We start from the raw sequence: 18,175 nt of genomic DNA, 5'->3' as shown, positions 1-18,175 counted from the left end.
TACAGAACTACTCAGCAACAACGAAACAACCTACCATACTGCTCTAGATTGCCCGGATGAAACTTTCTGCTGCGGTAGTTGCAAGTTGTGTAGGATCTGGTCTGTTAGTTCCCGTACTTTTTCCACAACTGACGGGAGGAAAATCAAAGCATCAACTAGAGACGCCCGATAGCGTGCCTCCCGGACTGCAAGACAACTGCAGACGAGTTATATTGCAATGTGGATTAAATCCTAACAACATCTCTATATACATCTCTGACTCATACAGCAGTTTCAGCAGGGGCTGGCGTCGCAACGCAGTCTTGGGTCTGTCATGCAGGTATCAGTTGCTACACAACCCAGATCACCATCTGCACATGACTATTGGCGGCAAACGGTTGGATTGGCAGTCAGAGGAAGGCAAACAGATTAGAGAAATTGTTCAGCCTTCTCTAGAAGAATTACAGTTTACTCTAGCCCACGAGATTGGCCATCTGCGTTTGTACCATCATTTCACAGCTTCTCTGGTCGTTCCATTCTTTCTGTTATCTGCACACAAAGTTTCTTTGCTGGCAGTAAATCAAGTTGTGAGCAAATTGAAGCAGTTATTGATCAGATGCGGCGTGTATTCGACGTTTGCTATACTACTTTTCTGTTCTTTGATTGGGATTCGTCGGATGTTGGAATTCAGTGCAGATTCGTATGCTGCTTCTCAAAATGTTGAATATGCTCTAGGTGGCATTTCAATGATGGAAAAACAACTGCAGTTAGAGGCGATCACTTTACAAATGTTACCAGGTCAACAACATCAGTACAACAACTGGCTAACACTCCATCCATCTTATAACTCAAGGATCTGCAGGTTGAAAAGAACGATGGAAGATAAGTACAGAGACTACAGAAACATCTAATTAATTGGACCGTTGGTGTCCATGCAGTATTTATCGACTTTTACGTCATCTGTTAATTAAGCTGTCGGACTCAATCTCTGAATTTTGTCTGTGAAGTCGGTGGAGAGTAGTTGAACTCTCAACCACACTACTAAATCATTACACCCCATATCAACTTCACAGTCAGTTACCCAGGTAATTGTTAAATTTCAAGCATCAGTAATTGATATGAACTAGGCATGAATTCAACCTGTTTATACATCGGGTTGAACCATATAAGGACACTAGATGAACTGAAAGCACGTGTACATGAGTGTCAATAAAATATCAAATAATTACAATCATAATTCGATAACAAACTGGATTCTGGAGTACACATACACACACTTGCTACTGCTGAATTCAAAGTGTACATCCTACAGGAATCTAGCCTCGTACCAGACCCTCTCGCGCCGTCGTTCTCAGTTCCCGTATGGTGTTGTCGTGTTATAGACTACAGGAATAATGCAGACTCAACCTGGAAAGACTCAAGTCTGGAAACGAATCTAATCATGCCTACAATTCATCACTGTAGCATAACACATTTGCGAATGCAGTTTGACACAACGGCGGTCAATTAAATCAATATCAAACTATTTGAAAGACAATCAATCTTGGATGATGTTGAATTGTCGAGTAACTTTGTAATACATGCGTCGTAACATACAAAACAGATTGTCACTAAAAGAGTGATCACCAACTGAACTTGTAAGTAGTCACGTGATCATATTGGCTGCCGGGTAACAAAACACAAGTGGGGAAAGCAGGCTGTAGAAAAAGCAAAACAATTTGTCACAACAGACTCTCAACAGTGTTTATTGAAAATCAAACACAATGCCTTCATCCAAGCCATGCGACTATCATCATCCTCTATTAGTTATTTCATCAACATGCAATCTCTCATTGTCATACCTTAGTTCAACATACAAACAATCTTACTGCATGGTCTCTTACTTGATTTATGGCATCAGGATAATTCTGTGTTTCTAAGCAGAATCCTCCATACTTTTGATAGCGATAGCCACCCTTGCCAGCAATTTTTCCACACAAAAAGTTTGACGTATAAAACTGTACACCAGGCTGCGTTGTGTGAATTTCTAGCTTTCGTCCACTTTTCGGATCAGTTACACTAATATTTCACAATGAAATCAAATCAATCAATTGCCACAAGACAAATATATTACCTGCCACATTCTTTCAGACTTCCAGTTGTGGCCTGACTTGGTATGTCAGACCCGAGACAGAAATTATGGTCAAAGCCTCTTGTATCTGTTTCCTTTATTCTCTTGCCAATTGAAACTAAAGACCGAAGATCCCATGGAGTTCCTTCAACAGATAGCATTTCTCCTAAACACACAATAACAACACATAATCACAACGACACAATTAGTATCTCTATGCCAACCAGTTGGTATGAGTTGATCGTTGACCGGTGTATAACGTTCTGCATTAAGCTGAATGAGATGGCCAGTGATTGGTCCTGAACTCTAAATACCATGCAATGTTAATGTACAATAACTGGAGTAATTAATTTCAAATTAAGCAACACTGTCGAGTCGACCCACATGTCCTGAAAGATTGAAGTAAGAATGGTTGGTTAAATTCACAATTGTTGGATGCGTTGCTTCTGCCTTGTAACGAATGGTGATGGCATTATCTGTTGACAAGCTGAAGACAACGGCAACCTTTAGCTGTCCAGGATATCCTTCTTCTCCATCAGCACTGACATATGTCAATGTTACAGAGTTGCTGCTTTCATCATAGGAACCTGACCACAGCCTCTAAACAGCATATCTATTAGAGTATATTGTAGTATGTAAATAATGCTACTCACATTGATCTACCCAGTAACTACATGTACACATATTTTATCCTTGTCTCCAGATCAATTTGCTATCGCTATATAGACCTATGTACTATCGCTATATAGACCTATGTACTACATTTGTAACAATTCGAAGCACAGACAAACCAAACAACAAACCTCTCTCTTGCTTTAGAAACCTACCACCCTATCTATTAGTACAATTGCCAACAGTTGCTAGTGTGTGCGTGTGTGCATTTGTGTGTGCGTGTGTGTGTGTGGATGTGTGTGTGTGTGTGTGTGTGTGTGTGTGTGTGTGTGTGTGTGTGCGCGCGTGCGCACCACGGTTAGAATCAAATGGCCTAAAACAAGGCTGTGTTCTTGCACCATTGCTATTTAATGTTGTGACAGAGGTGTCCACATTTAATCACTGACGCAAGCATTTTCAATCTTTGTCGTTTCAATGCTATAAAAACTTGCCAAGTTCAAATTAAGACATCCTTTTACGGGATCTACTTTTTGCAGATGATTGTGCACTTGTTGCACGAAATCTTGCAGACATGCGTGCATTGTATTTATGATGGACTGCTTTGCTCATACAGCACAACGTTTTGGTCTCACCATGCATCAGTCCGAACTATTGTTGCAACCAAGACCTGGGGCTCCATACATCCTTCTGTCAAAGTGTATGATGCTCCTCTCAGGACAGTTGACAAATTCGTTTATTTAGGAAGTACTTTTAGCTTCTTAAACTCCTGTTACTGATGCTGACATATCATTGCACTTGCATGGGTAAAGCTAGTGGTGCATTTGGTAATCTCAATTACTAGAAGTCTCTGGAAGGAACATGGCATCGCTCAGCATAGGTACAAAAGTAAAGGTGTATGGGTCAGTTGTCATTATACCCCATTTTCCCTATGGCTGTGAGACCTGGACAGCATGCATACAATTAAAAGACGCATACAATTAAAAGACACATACAGCAACTTGATCAATTTCACATGGACTGTTTCGTAAGATTGCAAATGTAAAATGGCAAGACAAACTGTCTAACACTGAGGTTTTGAAGAAGTGCAACATGTCAGGAATCGAATTCTGTTGGTACAGGCTCATGGAGCTTCGTTGGTGTGGCCACGTTGTTCCATATGAATGATGATAGACTGGATGCCTAGGGCAGTGATGATAGACTCCCTGCGGCAGTGTTCTGTGGGCAACTGAAAGGAGGGTTCAGATCAGCTGGTGGTCCAAAACTTTGCTTCAAAGGACACACTGAAAGTAAACATCAAATCATGTCATCATCCCATGGCACATCATGCATGCAGCTGTACCATGCACATTGGGAAAAGGTTAATTGCACTTGACAGGACTCTATGAATATATATGTTACTGCAAAACTTCAGCCTGAGTACTTTGAAGACAAACGAGTGCAAGCATTACAACAAAAAAGAGAAAAGCGAAAAGCTGTAGTGTCATCAATATGTGGCAATTGCACTGGTATCTCTGATCTATAAAAATATGTGTGTGGTTGCTCTTGTATAGCTCCAATTGGTTTATGGAGACAAAGACAAAGTCATAATTGAGCTTAGTCGTATTCATGACTACTCATTCCATCATCACACTGTACCATACATGATGAAATCCTGTTGGACCTCCATGCAAGTGATTCTCTCCGTTGTTCCTAGCCAACTGATATTCTTTCCCGTCCAAAGTAAATTTGCCTCCAGCAATACGGTTGGCTACTCTTCCAACTGTTACTCCAAAGAAAGCGGCATTCTCTGCGTACTCTGCAGAGGGTTTGAGTCTTAATTAATAATTAATCAATTAATAATTACTTGCCTTGCATCAGTCTATTTACCTTGCAAGTTGTCAAACCCGAATGCCACATCGTCTATTTCATTATTCCTATGTAGAAAACAATACATGCATGGCAATAATGCATGCCAGCTCTCATATATATTTATTTGTATATGTACACTGATGATCCTACTTGTTTGGACAAGAGATAGAAACCAGTGCTGCACCATAGGTACTCAGAGTGTAACTGAAACCGTTCTCGTTCTTAAACGTGTAGAGATCAACGACTCTACCATCATCCAATAACCCAAATCTAGACTTGGTAACCGACATCATCAGATCTAGATGTCCCGTATCATCTCACGCACAATACATGTATGCGCAATTTGCTACTGTTCTCTACAGACTAATAGTGGTACGTACTCCTACACCGAACTCTCACTAAATCGTCTATTCACATGTCTGCTTCGAGATGAAAAAGTTTTCATATCAACATCAGATTCAAAATTTAAATTTTCTCTGTCATCATGGTCTCCAGGAACTGTCAGCTGCAGTCTGCAAAACAAAGACAAATGCTGGTTAATTAACTTACTTATACAAGTTGACTCAAAACTTCTGAAACCTTCTCTTTAATTTTGAGATGACATTTTCCATTTGAACAAATTCGTCTTCAGTGCACACCTAATATAAATCACAACTACCATTTTCAACCCAGAAAAGACACGAAAGCATAAAAGCTCATAAAATTGACATAAATAACATGCAGTTCAGATGTTAAGTAACATGTCTTTAGCTTGTACACTGACTTTATGTATATTGTTCAACTTCCTTTGATCTATTTAAATTTCCCATTCGTTCATTTATCAAATAACTTTCCACACTCTGTGGTTCCATCCACTACTGAGCCTTGTAAAATAAAACATAACTGTCATGTTACATTGTACTCTGAAATAAATCCAAGTTCTATGCCCATAAAATGAATGGCAAATCAGCCAATCAGGTAAAACCTCACTACTTATATAGCTAAAGTGATCACCTTAGTGGTGTCGCGTGTAACAATCAAGACACTGGTGCCTGAAGCAAGAGGTCTGAAGGATTACCCTTGCTCATTGACCAAAAACATTGAACAGAGTTGTAGACAAATGTAGTTTCTTTGATTTAGTGTTTGTGTGTTAGCTAGGTCAAAGCAGGGTTGATGACTGCAAGTGCAAAGTTGCATACATCCCTGAAGTGATCTCAATCACCCTGCTGAATAACATCTTCCTATAGTGCCTTCACTATGACACACAAAGGCAATAAGCAAGTCAGGAATACTTGCTCCAAGACCACCGAGACACTTTCTTACCAAGTAGCTAGGAAAGTGTCTTATATTGTTCTACTATACTATAATATTGTCAACAGTGAAGATGTGTCAATATTACTTTAGATTTAGTTATACTTAGCTCTATGCTAGCCTGATGCTAGCCCATGACTATGTAGTACTGTACCATCTCAAATGTTTTGTTTGTCTTGTTGTTGTTGTACCCTAACCACAATGCTACCAGATGTTGACCACTGACTACTGTAATGTACCTTATAAAATCATATGGTATGTTTTAGTTGTCATGGTAGGGGTCTAGTAAAACTGTATCATTGAAACACAAACACAGAAGTTCTCTCCATATCATAAGATTCTCATCAGGTTTTTATTTGCTTAAAGATAAGACAGTTCATCCGGTTTTGTTTGGTTATTAAAGATAAGTTTGTTTGGTTTTGCTAGTTTGTCACATGATGAATGTAACAACACACAATCAGCCTAAGTTATGCACTGTCACTAACATGTACAGTATTTCCGCAAACTTGTCACACAGGCTACACTTTGTCTCTTAGTGCTGCATTCACAAAAATACTAAGGAAGAGTATCTTAGTTTACCTATATGCAGACAGTGTTTACAGTTGACTCAGACTCACTCAACTCATATGCTATCACAACTGACTGGTCACCTTATATCTACCAAAAGTCTCCCACTGCTGACTGAAGTAGGTAGCCAACCAAACCTCACAAGACCATTTACCATGGTGGTCACTGCCTATGCAAAAATATGTAACAATTTAATGTCTATCTAAACAGATAATGGTCTCCATCAGGCTTATACTTACACAAGAAATTCCAGTGGTAATACATGTACCCTAACAAGTTATTTACTACTGGAAAGTGTGCATGCAGTACGCACCATGCTATACCTACTGTTGGTGTTTGGGCTGGCATTACATTTGTAGAAGATTCCTGCACCATATGAACAGCTATCACAATTGTGTAGCCTCCCAACATGCATCACAAAAGAGACGACAGAAACTACATGAGCTTACATATGTGTCGTGTACGCATGCGTGTACTTGGTATATGATTAGCCTAGACATATAATATAGTCAGTCTTCGCGTAGTGTACTTGGCGTCTGTTTCTGGGTATCCCCAACACCACATTTGGCGACAAGGATATTCTACAACCCGACATTGCAGAAGCAGACCAGCAGCAACAGTCACTACGAGCTCCGCCCATCAGCGTGCAGCCACCATCACCGTTCCTGCAGTTTCCCGGCGATCCTCCAGTCGAGTGGTCTCGATGGTATCATGCATTTGAAACATATTTGCTCGCCGCAGGTCTTGAAGCTTTGCCTGATCGTCAAAAGAAGGCTCTTTTGCAGCACTGCTTGGGTACAGAGGGTCAGCGTTTGTTAGCCACCCTGTACGTCCCACAACAGCAACCAGCAAACGACGAGCAACAGCCTGCTGAAGCACAACAGTATCAGCGCACCCTGAGCGAACTCACAGCACACTTTGGCACAGAGGCAACCGTGATCACAGAGCGACATCTATTCCGTCAGCGTTCACAGGCCGCAGGGGAAACCATTAAGCAATACGTCTCTGCCCTCCGCCAGTTAGCAGCGAGGTGTCAATTTGGCGTTCTTCATGATCAAATGATTCGTGATCAACTTATTGAAAAGACGTCTTCGGCAATTAGGAAACGACTTCTCCTCGAAAAGGATGATTTGTCATGCACAAAAGCACTGGAAATCACCTGCCAAGTGGAATCCGCAAAGTAGGAAGCCATGCAGATGGGTGGGACCTCATCCGCATCTGCACAACCCACAACAAGTGACATACAGAGAATAGCACGAAAACCAAAGCTGCCCAAACAGACGCCTCGATTGCCGCGATATGGTCGATCTGCATCACAATCTTCAACTCAACCGGTCAAATCGTCACCGTATTGCGGAAATTGCGGTATGTCAAGCCACAAAAATCTGGGAGCTCATCTTGTCCTGCTAAAGAAAAAGAATGCTTTTGATGCCACAAGTTGAACCATTTTGGCCAATGCTGTCGATCTTCCATGAATTTTTCCGGATCATCCAAAATCCGATCCATTATCAATAAGATATCCACCTGTCAACAACACAGGTTTCAAACTGTGCTCCCTTGTTGTGGCTGGTCATAACCTCAGTTTTATTGTTGACCTTGGAGCCAAAGTGTCAATCATTAATCAAGAAACCTGGCGTCGATTGTTTCGCAACTATAAGTTGCAAACCATCTCAACTCAGCTTACCGGATACAATGGAAAACCAATCAAGGCATTGGGTACGGTTTCATTGTCTATACAGCATGAAGATCAGCCAGCCAGTCAATTTCAGTTCTTTGTGACAACAAAGGGATCCAATTTGATGGGCGTCAACTTTTTGATCACTTGGGATTCTCGATTGCTACACAACACCAAGTTCCAGTGTTAGTCTTGGGTGTAGCTGAAATCACCAGACGTTGGCCGTCTCTTTTTCTTGATCGTGAACTTCGAGAGCTAGATGGATACGCTCACGAGCCTAGGACGGACCCGATGATTCCTCCAATTATTCAGCGTTGCCGTTGCTTGCCACTGGCACTACAAGATGAAGTGTCAGCTGAGCTGAAACGTCTTCAAGCACAAGGAATCATTGAACCCATTGACTCATCTCTGTGGATCTCTAATCTGGTTGTTGTCAGAAAGAAGGCTGGAAGTATCCAACTTTGTGTGGATCTCAGGGAGGTCAACAAGGCAGTCATTCCTGACAAGTATCCATTGCCTACAGATGATGAACTAGCTAGCCAGTTTCACAGGAGCAAGGTGTTCAGCAAATTGGACTTATCTCAAGGTTATTTGCAAATACCACTGACAGAGAAAGGAAGAAATATTACTGCGTTCGTCAGTCATGATGGCATTTTCCGGTTCAAACGAATGCCTTTCGGACTCTAGTGCATTTCAGAAGATAATGGTGTCAACTCTTGCTGGCCTCAAAGGTGTCTCTGTCTACATGGATGACATTGTTGTTCATGGGGCTACCCAAGAAGAACATGATAGACGATTGTCTGCTGTCTTGGATTGGCTGCAAAAACACAATGTGACTCTTAATAACACAAAGTGTGTGTTTGGAAGCGAAGAAGTTCAATTCTTGGGGTTTCAGGTTTTGGGTAATGGCATTCAGCCCATTCAGTCAAATGTAGATTCAATTTCTACCATTCCAGCTCCAACAACAGTCAACAGTCAATGAACTAATGTCCTTTCTTGGGATGGCAAACTATTACCTCAAATTCATACCCAATTATGCAACTATAACAGCACTATTGAGAAACCTGTTAAAGAAAGATACTACCTGGAACTGGACAGAACAATGCCAAGCATTATTCGAACAAGTAAAGGCATCACTCACTACTTCTCTTGTGTTGTCTCATTTTTCGTCTTTAGCATCGACATTCGTGACGTGTGATGCATCAGCAACTGCTCTTGGTGCAGTCTTATCACAGGAAGTTGATGGTTAGGAGAAGCCAATTGCTTATGCTTCACGAGCACTGACTGATGCCGAAAAGTACTCAGTGGGCGAACGTGAAGCACTCGCTTGCATTTGGGCATGTGAACATTGGCATGTTTACCTGTATGGTCGTCAGTTCACACTCAGAACTGATCACCAGGCTCTCACTACTCTTCTGTCCTCATCTGGAACTGGACAACGTCCACTTTGTTTGCACAATTGGTCTGATCGTCTTCACCAGTACACCTACACTACCTCTTATAGGCCTGGAAGTCAGAACCAGGTAGCTGATTGTTTGTCGAGGACACCCAGAATATTGTATGGTCCAGCCTCCACAACACAGGAGCCAGTGCAGCTACTGACAGCACCTTTCGATAACATCATCACCTTGGATGAACTCTGTCGTGCATCAGGCAATGATGATCTGTTATGTCAAGTCTGCAAATTTACCGTCAACGGCTGGCCAAGTAAGATCGAGGATAGTCTATTATGGCCATTCTACCAGATACGAGACGAGCTCTCAGCCTGGAATGACAGCTGCTTAGCCAGAGGAGAACGTGCGGTCATACCTGCATCTCAGCAGCAGAAGGTCTTATCTATGGCTCACGAAGGCCATGCAGGCATGGTCAAGACCAAGCAGAAGTGTCGTACCTCAGTCTGGTGGCCGGGCATCGATAAGCAGATCGAAGACCATGTTCGAAGCTGTGAAGCTTGCATCAGAGTGGGAAGTCCATGAAACCCACAAAATCACCTCTGAACCCAGGGAAGTGGCCAAAACAACCATGGCAGAAGCTACAGAATGATATAGTTGGTGAGATTCACGGTGCTCCCTCCACTCACAAGTACATCATCATTGTCCATGATCTGCATTTTAAGTGGCCTGAAATACATCCATGCAGTCAAGTCAGCTCTCAGAGGGTCATCTCCTTCCTATGTGATCTTTTCACAAGGTGGGTCTCCCGGAGGTTATAATTTCGAACAATAGTCCTCAATTTCGATCACACGAATTTACATCTTTTCTGGCCAACGAAGGGATCAAGCATTCCACAACAGCATTCTATCACCCGCAATCTAATGGAGGAGTTGAGTGATTCAACCAAACGTTAAAGCAGGGTCTACGTACACACAGAGCACAAGGTCTCACCTTTCATCAGGCTCTCCAAAAAACCCTTCTGAATTATCGATCGTCACGTCACTGTACAACAAGTTACGCTCCTTCTCAGCTTATGATTCGATGGCAGTTTCGACTACCTCTTAGCATCTTACAACCTCCATTCCAAGTCGTCACTTCGGATGTGCCCAGCACTGACCAGCTAGCTCAGGACATCAAAAGCCAACAAGCAAAGATGAAGGCATACTTCGATCACAAGCACACAGTGCAAATTTCAAAGTTTCAACCGGGTCAGCTTGCAAGAATAGAAAATCCAATCAGACGGCATAAGATGGCACCAGCATCCTCCAAACCAATCGCCATCAAGAAGCAAGTCTCTCCAACCTCATTCCGGTTATCAGATGGTTCTCTCTGGAATGCCGACCTCCTCATTGAAGCTGCAGTGATTACTCCATCTCCTCAGTCTGAACCACTTGATCGTTCGAGTCGCATTCCTGCTGAATCTAGCGCAGTCTCTCACAAAGCACGGCCTCACGTTCGTCGAAGCATGCGTCCTACCTCCAGGCCTGCTGCTCACTCTGATTTTCATGTGGACTACAATACATGACTTTTCAGTGTTGTATTCCCGTCCTTGTTCTGTTGTGTTGTGTTAGATCTTACAAAAGGGGAGGGAAAACATCGTGTACACATGTGTGTACTTGGTATGTGATTAGCCTAGACATATAATATAGTCAGTCTTCGTGTAGTGTACTTGGCGTCCATTTCCGGGTATCCCCAACACCACAATATGTAAGTGCTACCGACCATCTAGCCTCAAGTCCAAGACTATTGCAAGACTAAGTAAATTGTCACATTCATCAAAACATCAGCTTAGTCACCAATACACCCCCAATTCACCCCCATGCAACCCCCCAATGCAAAACCCAAAAATTTTGTTTAGTGTGGCCTTACCATCCACACGCAAGAAGCCATTCTATTACTAAAAACAGACAAGACCTACAATACACATAGTTAGAATACTTACCATCACTACAGTACAACTGCACACTGACTCTCACTTAAATAACATGCTAAATACAGCAAACACTGGTAAACAGCTGGTACTCCTCTTACTTCGTGTCCAAACCGAGCCTTATTGTAGAGATGAGCTAACTTCTTCCAATCTTGAAATTCAGTTAGCAATAGATCCTGAGCTTCTAAATCTTTCAAATGCTCCTCCATTGACTTTGAAGGTGGCCTAAACCAAGTCTTTCTACTACAACAGTACAAATCACGATCTAAACAGTAAAACACAGCATCATAAACAGTCTATTTGACAACATTAATTAATGGCTAACTTAGTGCGGTGGCTGCATCTATAATTTTATGCCGCCATTGACCATCATGTGTAACCTGCTGACTGCCATCATCTAATACCAAAGGTTCCAGAACAATTCGACTTACTCTGTTCAGCTCACTTTCTATGAGCTGCTTCATTTTCTAGATGTCATGTATATAATAGAAAATCAAACTCAAAGCACATGAGATGCATTAAGTTAAACTTTTCTTTAAGAAAAACATGTCAAGGCTGTCAATTCAGTAAACAGTTGCTAAGTTACAATATACCATGAAAGTCTGTCTCCATCCAGACGTGTCTATCTATTATAGTTGCCTATCTCCCAAAACTGTAATATGCAAAAATTATACAAAATAGTTAAATTCCATAGAGATTAAAGATTTAACAACTCCGTACCCTCTAGAAGTGTAACAATCAGCATACTGATGACCTTTGCAAGGGGGCCTCTGTACAATATGCTACGAGTCTGCGAGTTTATTACCATCACGACTCTGTCAGTCAAAGTTGAATGGGCAAAATGGCAGTAACACTTGCACTGTTATATCTATTTGTTTAGCTACCCAGATTACATGCAAGTACCTGCTATAGTCCTGGTGCAGAACCAACACAACAGACTAAAGGTTTGTTTGTTGACTTCATAGAAGACGATAATGTAGTGGCTTTGTGTCCTTTATGGTGCAATACAGACAGCCTGTTTAGATATGAATGTGACAGTTGCCACAAGAGAAGATTTTGGAATCTTTGGGAATTACAGCCAATACCAAGAGCACAATTGGCTGACAACACGAGATCGATCTGTTGCAGCAGGCACAATTCATGGACCATTGGTGATGTACTCATGATGCTGAGTCATTTTTTCAGTTGCTATTGCATTTGATCCTCACAAGCTGTCTGTTGCCATAACAGCCACTCTCATGATAGCAATAACTTGCTCTTTAATGGAGTCTCCAGCTAGCAAATGGAACTACTAGTACAAGAGTACTGACATTATGTTGATTGAGTTATAGCAATAACAGTGTTGTGTCACTAATATCATCATTATACTGATAGGTATTCTAAGCTGTGGTCCTTAGTATATACATTTAAACAGTTCATTGCATGTACAAATCCAGTGCAATCATCAAACCACATAGGTAATTGCAGAAACACTTTTTGCATGTTAGCAAGTACCTGCTAAGGCCAGCATGTTGTGAGGAAGTAAACTAAAATTTTACTTGTGGTCTGTTCAAACAGACGTGTCTTGCTATAGGGTGCACAGGTCACAGTCCACAAGTCAAAAGTTGGCCGATTACGTTGGACTGAAGAACAATTATATTGACAGAAGCAAATGTATTGCAGAACTTCCATGGCCAGAGCACGCATTACATCCTGTCTCTTATAATACAGGATTTTGATTTTTACCTTAGAAAGTCATATAACATTGCAGTACACCATTTAAATTTTTGTGTGGGCATTCTTTTCTCAGAAAAAGTAGGCGTGAATAATACAGAAATTGTTTACAGTATTTAGTCAAGTGCACTGATATGCCAACCAACTTAATCCATCATCACTAGGACAACATTTTGCATGCCCAAATCTTATCTTAACAAAATGACAGCAGTCTAGCTTCTTCATAAGACTTGCAATGTCTATTTTGCCTCATCCTTACCCATGCATCGTGTGTGTGTGTGTGTGTGTGTGTGTGTGTGTGTGTGTGTGTGTGTGTGTGTGTGTGTGTGTGTGTGTGTGTGTGTGTGTGTGTGTGTTGTTGCACGAGATAATGTTTTTCTCTCTGATTTCAACACTTTTTGTCTGTTCCAATGGTGGTATAGTCAAAATAAAGGCATTGTAGAACCAAAGATACTAAAACTATTTAAAGTATTTTGTAAGTCTGTAGATTCTATTTCTAAAACCTAAACCCTCTTTCAAGACGAAATAGAAGATAGATAGACAAGAGAAAGAGATGATGACAACAACTAATATCTTCACTCTGATAGTCTGCTTCTCTTAATTAATTAAGCTACAAGCGTAAAGGACACCACAATAAGTGGTGGACTGCTTCGCGAGAAGCTCACTCTAAACGGGTTGAATTGACTTCCGGTCTGTCTGTCGGTATGTCGCTATGTTTGCACCTACCTATCTATCTATGTTTGTTTGTAAGCGTGTGTCACGCTCGGGGAATTTGTCGAGCCAATCAGCAATCGTTTTGGGACGCAAAACGTGGGTGACGTAATAGTAGCTTGTCAGCGTGCATCACTCTCAGGAATTTGTTGAGCCAATCAGCTGTCCTTTGGCACATCAACAATGGGTGACGTAACAATCCCGCGCATTATGACAGAAAAGCTGAGATGTCGTAAACCTCCATTTTACGGTCAAATTGTCGTCAAACTGAGAAGCACAGAGTAAAGATCAGGTAATAGTTGTTCGCGTTTGTTACTTTTTACAAAATAATCGCAAAACAAACGAATTTATCGTTGTACAAGAAGCCAAGCGAAGGTCCCATGGCACCATGCATCTAACTAGGCACCGTTGTATGCGCACCACCAGCATGTCATCCGCAATCTTCAAGAGAGCAATATGTTCTAAGTAGGACTGATGATGAACGATCGACGTCGTCTTGCAAGAAAGATTCGTAGGAAACGTTGACGCTGCATAATATCTTCTGGATCCGGTCGCTAGATATACATACATGTCGCTTCACAGTATTTTCTATGCAGCTAGGAGACGTACACCAATCTCTAGCTACAACGAAATAGCGGAATGAAAGATTGCGACGATTCAATAAAAGTATGATAATGATCTGATAGTCCATCTCAATAGTTAATTAATTTATTAACTTCCAGTGATACAAGAGCGCTATACATGCAGAATTGAGACATAACGTGGATAACAAGCCCGCGCCGTGCAAGAGTTGCGTAGATGATGTGTGAATTCGAAGTAGTGTGGGACATTGATGGTATTTAGTTAATTATCTTTAATCACATTGATAAATCCAGGTGTTTTCAAAGAATTTCCATTTACATTCTAGCATCAATTAAGCTAATGATTAATATGATTAATTAATAATAATGACAATAATTTAACAAAATTTAATAAATATACATTGATATTTACAATAAATACACACACACACACGAAAGGACACACACACACACACACACACACACACACACACACACACACACACACACACACACACAACGTCACTTCTGTCACTTGTGCTGAATTCAAAGTGTAGTGTGGAAATTGCTGATATTTAGTTAATTATCTTTAATCACATCAACGCATCCTTGTGTTTTCAAAGAATTATACATTCAAGCAACAAGCTAATGAATAAATAATGATAATGACAATAAATAGACAAAAATTAATAAAATGTACATTAATATTTATAATAAATACACACGTGACACACACACACACACACACACACACACACACACACACACACACACAACACACACACACACACACACACACACACACACACACGCTCGTAGCTGTGAAGCGACGGTGTAAACACAGCTTCATTTACTAGTATATATATATATATATAATTCTTGACATCAATTTTAGTTTATGATGGTTCACTGGCTCAACCTGTTCCAATGCCCTAAATCCACAACGCCTCTTTGAATCATAGTATGATTTCCCTATCTATTAAATTAGATTCTTTCTCCCATGCACAAACTGACTTCGCCTTCTGTTGTTCTCTGTCCTACCTATATGTCTGTCCAATATTTCGATAATTCGGTTGTCTTGCTGTGTTATGCGCCACCGCAAGATAGCCATGGGGCACTACAGTACTGTGATATTGTAACCACTTGGACTAATGTCTACAAGGTCAAAACTACCTACAGCGAGATCACAAGGTGGTTATGTGAAATCAAATAATGACAAAAATAGGTGACTGATAGGAGGATAAAGTGCTACCAGTTGCAATGATAAACTCATAGCTCATCAGTTCCGTCGTCTAGAGCAATGTATACATACATCAATACTCACTGCATCATGCTGTTAAACCTCGATTTGGGAATATTGGTACCCAAGTACAATATGGCACTGCAATACAAAACTGTACTCCACTGTAACCTAATCTACTGTACTGAATTAATTATTAAATAACATAAATCACTGGCTGGTGTTTTAGCCCTTAATTAATTAATTAAATTAACTAGTGCTATCCCAAACATTCATTGGTACTGTATACACACAATTCAATGGTTACTTACACAATACCAATAGAATGATTGTGTCTTGTCTTACACCCACAACTTAATCAGTCTAGTTGTCCATCATTTATTTAATTATTTATCTATTACCCGCACTGAATTCCTACAATACCTTGCTGGCCCCCACACCTGTTGGTACGTGAGCTTCGCTGCGTGCTTTCAGTTTCGTCCGAATTCCGAGACGCACACCAAACGTTAGAAATATGACGAAACCCTGCGATGAAAAGATCAAACTACAATGTGTCATCTTCACATCCCCTTACGCGCTCATAGCGGACCTTACCAAGCATGCGACAACGATAATGCCCACAAGACGCGACAAATTCTCGGGGCTGGTCGCACCGTTAGCGGATACGGTCGCTGTCGACGGAGATGCTGTTGAGAAATTCATCACACACGTCACGTGACAGTAACAGCGCGAGGTCGTTGGAGTCCGAGGTAAGATGTCTGAACGCCTCACTCCTGCTCAGTTTGCTCGAGCTGAAAAGAACAAGCAGCGTGCAGTACTGCTTAGAAAATCGCGGCTAGCAAGAAAGCCTTACCATTGTGTGGGAATCAAGCAACAAGCGATTGACAGCGGTGCGGGCTTTTTGGTTGATCCGGACGAAGAGGAAGAAGAAAATAATCGCGTAAGGCAGGTGGAAACTACAGGTTTGTCAAACGTTATTTATTTCGGTAGCGTTAACACTGAAAAGGAATCTGGCTTTGATATTAATTATGAAAGTTTAATAATCTGGCTTCGATATTAATTGACTATAAAATTACTAGTAATATTTTTAGTTATTAAGGGTCGTATCTAGAGTGTATTTAGTTTACACACACACACACACACACACACACACACACACACACACACACACACACACACACACACACACACACACACACACACACACACACATACACACACACGCACGCACACACACACACACACACACACACCCACACACACACACACACACACACACACACACACACACACACACACTACAGTACTGAACTCTGATTTCTTAGCAACATATCACTTTCAGATTTGCTGTTTGTATGGTTTCTGCAGCTCCGATTCTTGGAGCTATCGATCCTGAATGTCAGAATTGTGGTACAGCATTTCAAGATTCGTTTCTGCTTTTGAAGTTTAATGAACTTGTTTGTGATGGCTGCAGGTGTGCTTGTGTTAATTAATTAATGTAATCGAGTCCTACCTAATCTAACTGAACCGTGTCTATGTATGTGCAGAGATAATGACCCTGATGATAAATATGCTCTCATAACGAAAACAGATGCAAAACAAGTAAAGACATTCATCTTCTATTGACATCAGCTATTTTGACTCATTAATGATATTATAGAAATACTTATTAAAGGATTGTGACTTGGACAAAAGGAATCCGCCCCTACAGTTTATCATCAAAAAGAACCCTCACCATTCTTCATGGGGAGACATGAAGCTGTACCTCAAATTACAGGTGTGCCTGTACTGTACTTGTACGATGTGTGTGTGTGTGTGTGTGTGTGTGTGTGTGTGTGTGTGTGTGTGTGTGTGTGTGTGTGTGTGTGTGTGTGTGTGTGTGTTGTGTGTGTGGTGTGTGTGTGTGTATGTGTGTGTGTGTGTGTGTGTGTGTGTGTGTGTGTGTGTGTGTGTGTGTGTGTGTGTGTGTGTGTGTGTGTGTGCGCACGCGCTGCATGTGTGTATGTGTGTTGTAGGTTATCAAGAGATCTCAAGATATCTGGGGTGGAGATGCCAACCTGGAGATGGAATTGGATAAACGAGCAGCTAATAAGCAAATAATGAAGCAGAAAAAATTTGCCAAAAACCTTAAAGGTCTAGTATGTGACACTATGTACATGAGTTGTGCTTTCAATCATACATATCATTGCAGAGTTGCGTCAAGCAGTCAGAACAAGTACATGGCAAAGGGAACTCACAAATCATGTTCACGAATTTCCAGCGGAGGGTGAAGACGGTTGTGAGACTTACCATGAAAAGACAGACAGTTGGAGTAAGACGTGTAGAACATGTGGCTACACCTTAACATACGAGAAGATGTAGGCAGACAAAACTCTAATCAATTTACTTATAAAGAGCAGTAACTGCAATGTTTACACTTGTTATATTTATCTTACAGCAACATCTCTAGGTATAAGAGAATACCACTAAGGAGTTTAGAGCTCATTTATGGATGTGATTACCGAGCA

General features: G+C 41.1%; 5 protein-coding genes across 6 annotated transcripts; 3 read left to right on the top strand and 2 right to left on the bottom strand.

The window, feature by feature from the left end:
- Window positions 1-56: 56 nt before the first annotated feature.
- On the top strand, window positions 57-1,216 carry LOC134180033 (transmembrane protein 177-like). Its single transcript, XM_062647098.1, has one exon. The coding sequence runs from the start codon at window positions 57-59 to the stop codon at window positions 888-890; it is 834 nt and encodes a 277-aa protein (XP_062503082.1). The 3' UTR covers window positions 891-1,216.
- Window positions 1,217-1,403: 187 nt separating this feature from the next.
- Window positions 1,404-4,842, bottom strand: LOC134180318 (galactose mutarotase-like). Of its 2 annotated transcripts, none has more exons than XM_062647451.1 (8): window positions 4,700-4,842; window positions 4,568-4,614; window positions 4,342-4,496; window positions 2,456-2,689; window positions 2,314-2,395; window positions 2,093-2,255; window positions 1,863-2,037; window positions 1,404-1,676 (listed from the first exon to the last, which is right to left on the bottom strand). In XM_062647451.1, exons 1-8 carry the CDS (start codon window positions 4,840-4,842, stop codon window positions 1,602-1,604), a joined length of 1,074 nt encoding a protein of 357 aa, XP_062503435.1. In that variant the 3' UTR covers window positions 1,404-1,601. The 2 variants fall into 2 exon arrangements, with proteins under 2 accessions (XP_062503435.1, XP_062503436.1); XM_062647452.1 differs by having other exon boundaries at window positions 2,474-2,689.
- A 79-nt stretch (window positions 4,843-4,921) lies between these two features.
- LOC134179661 (uncharacterized) lies at window positions 4,922-16,370 on the bottom strand. Its single transcript, XM_062646596.1, has 6 exons — window positions 16,263-16,370; window positions 16,092-16,193; window positions 11,770-11,911; window positions 11,546-11,709; window positions 5,129-5,187; window positions 4,922-5,061 (listed from the first exon to the last, which is right to left on the bottom strand). Exons 1-6 carry the CDS (start codon window positions 16,368-16,370, stop codon window positions 4,932-4,934), a joined length of 705 nt encoding a protein of 234 aa, XP_062502580.1. The 3' UTR covers window positions 4,922-4,931.
- Window positions 5,483-7,590, top strand: LOC134180560 (uncharacterized). Its single transcript, XM_062647736.1, has 2 exons — window positions 5,483-5,506; window positions 6,931-7,590. The coding sequence occupies exons 1-2, from the start codon at window positions 5,483-5,485 to the stop codon at window positions 7,588-7,590; spliced, it is 684 nt and encodes a 227-aa protein (XP_062503720.1).
- Window positions 16,371-16,413: 43 nt separating the features above from the next.
- Window positions 16,414-18,167, top strand: LOC134179736 (DNA repair protein complementing XP-A cells-like). The gene is made up of 6 exons (XM_062646684.1): window positions 16,414-16,630; window positions 17,037-17,142; window positions 17,216-17,270; window positions 17,329-17,445; window positions 17,684-17,801; window positions 17,860-18,167. Exons 1-6 carry the CDS (start codon window positions 16,423-16,425, stop codon window positions 18,027-18,029), a joined length of 774 nt encoding a protein of 257 aa, XP_062502668.1. The 5' UTR covers window positions 16,414-16,422; the 3' UTR covers window positions 18,030-18,167.
- The last annotated feature ends 8 nt before the right edge of the window (window positions 18,168-18,175 follow it).

The sequence above is a fragment of the Corticium candelabrum genome, chromosome 5, assembly GCF_963422355.1.
Source record: "Corticium candelabrum chromosome 5, ooCorCand1.1, whole genome shotgun sequence".
Taxonomy (NCBI): domain Eukaryota; kingdom Metazoa; phylum Porifera; class Homoscleromorpha; order Homosclerophorida; family Plakinidae; genus Corticium; species Corticium candelabrum.
This window is presented reverse-complemented; position numbering and strand designations above follow the sequence as displayed.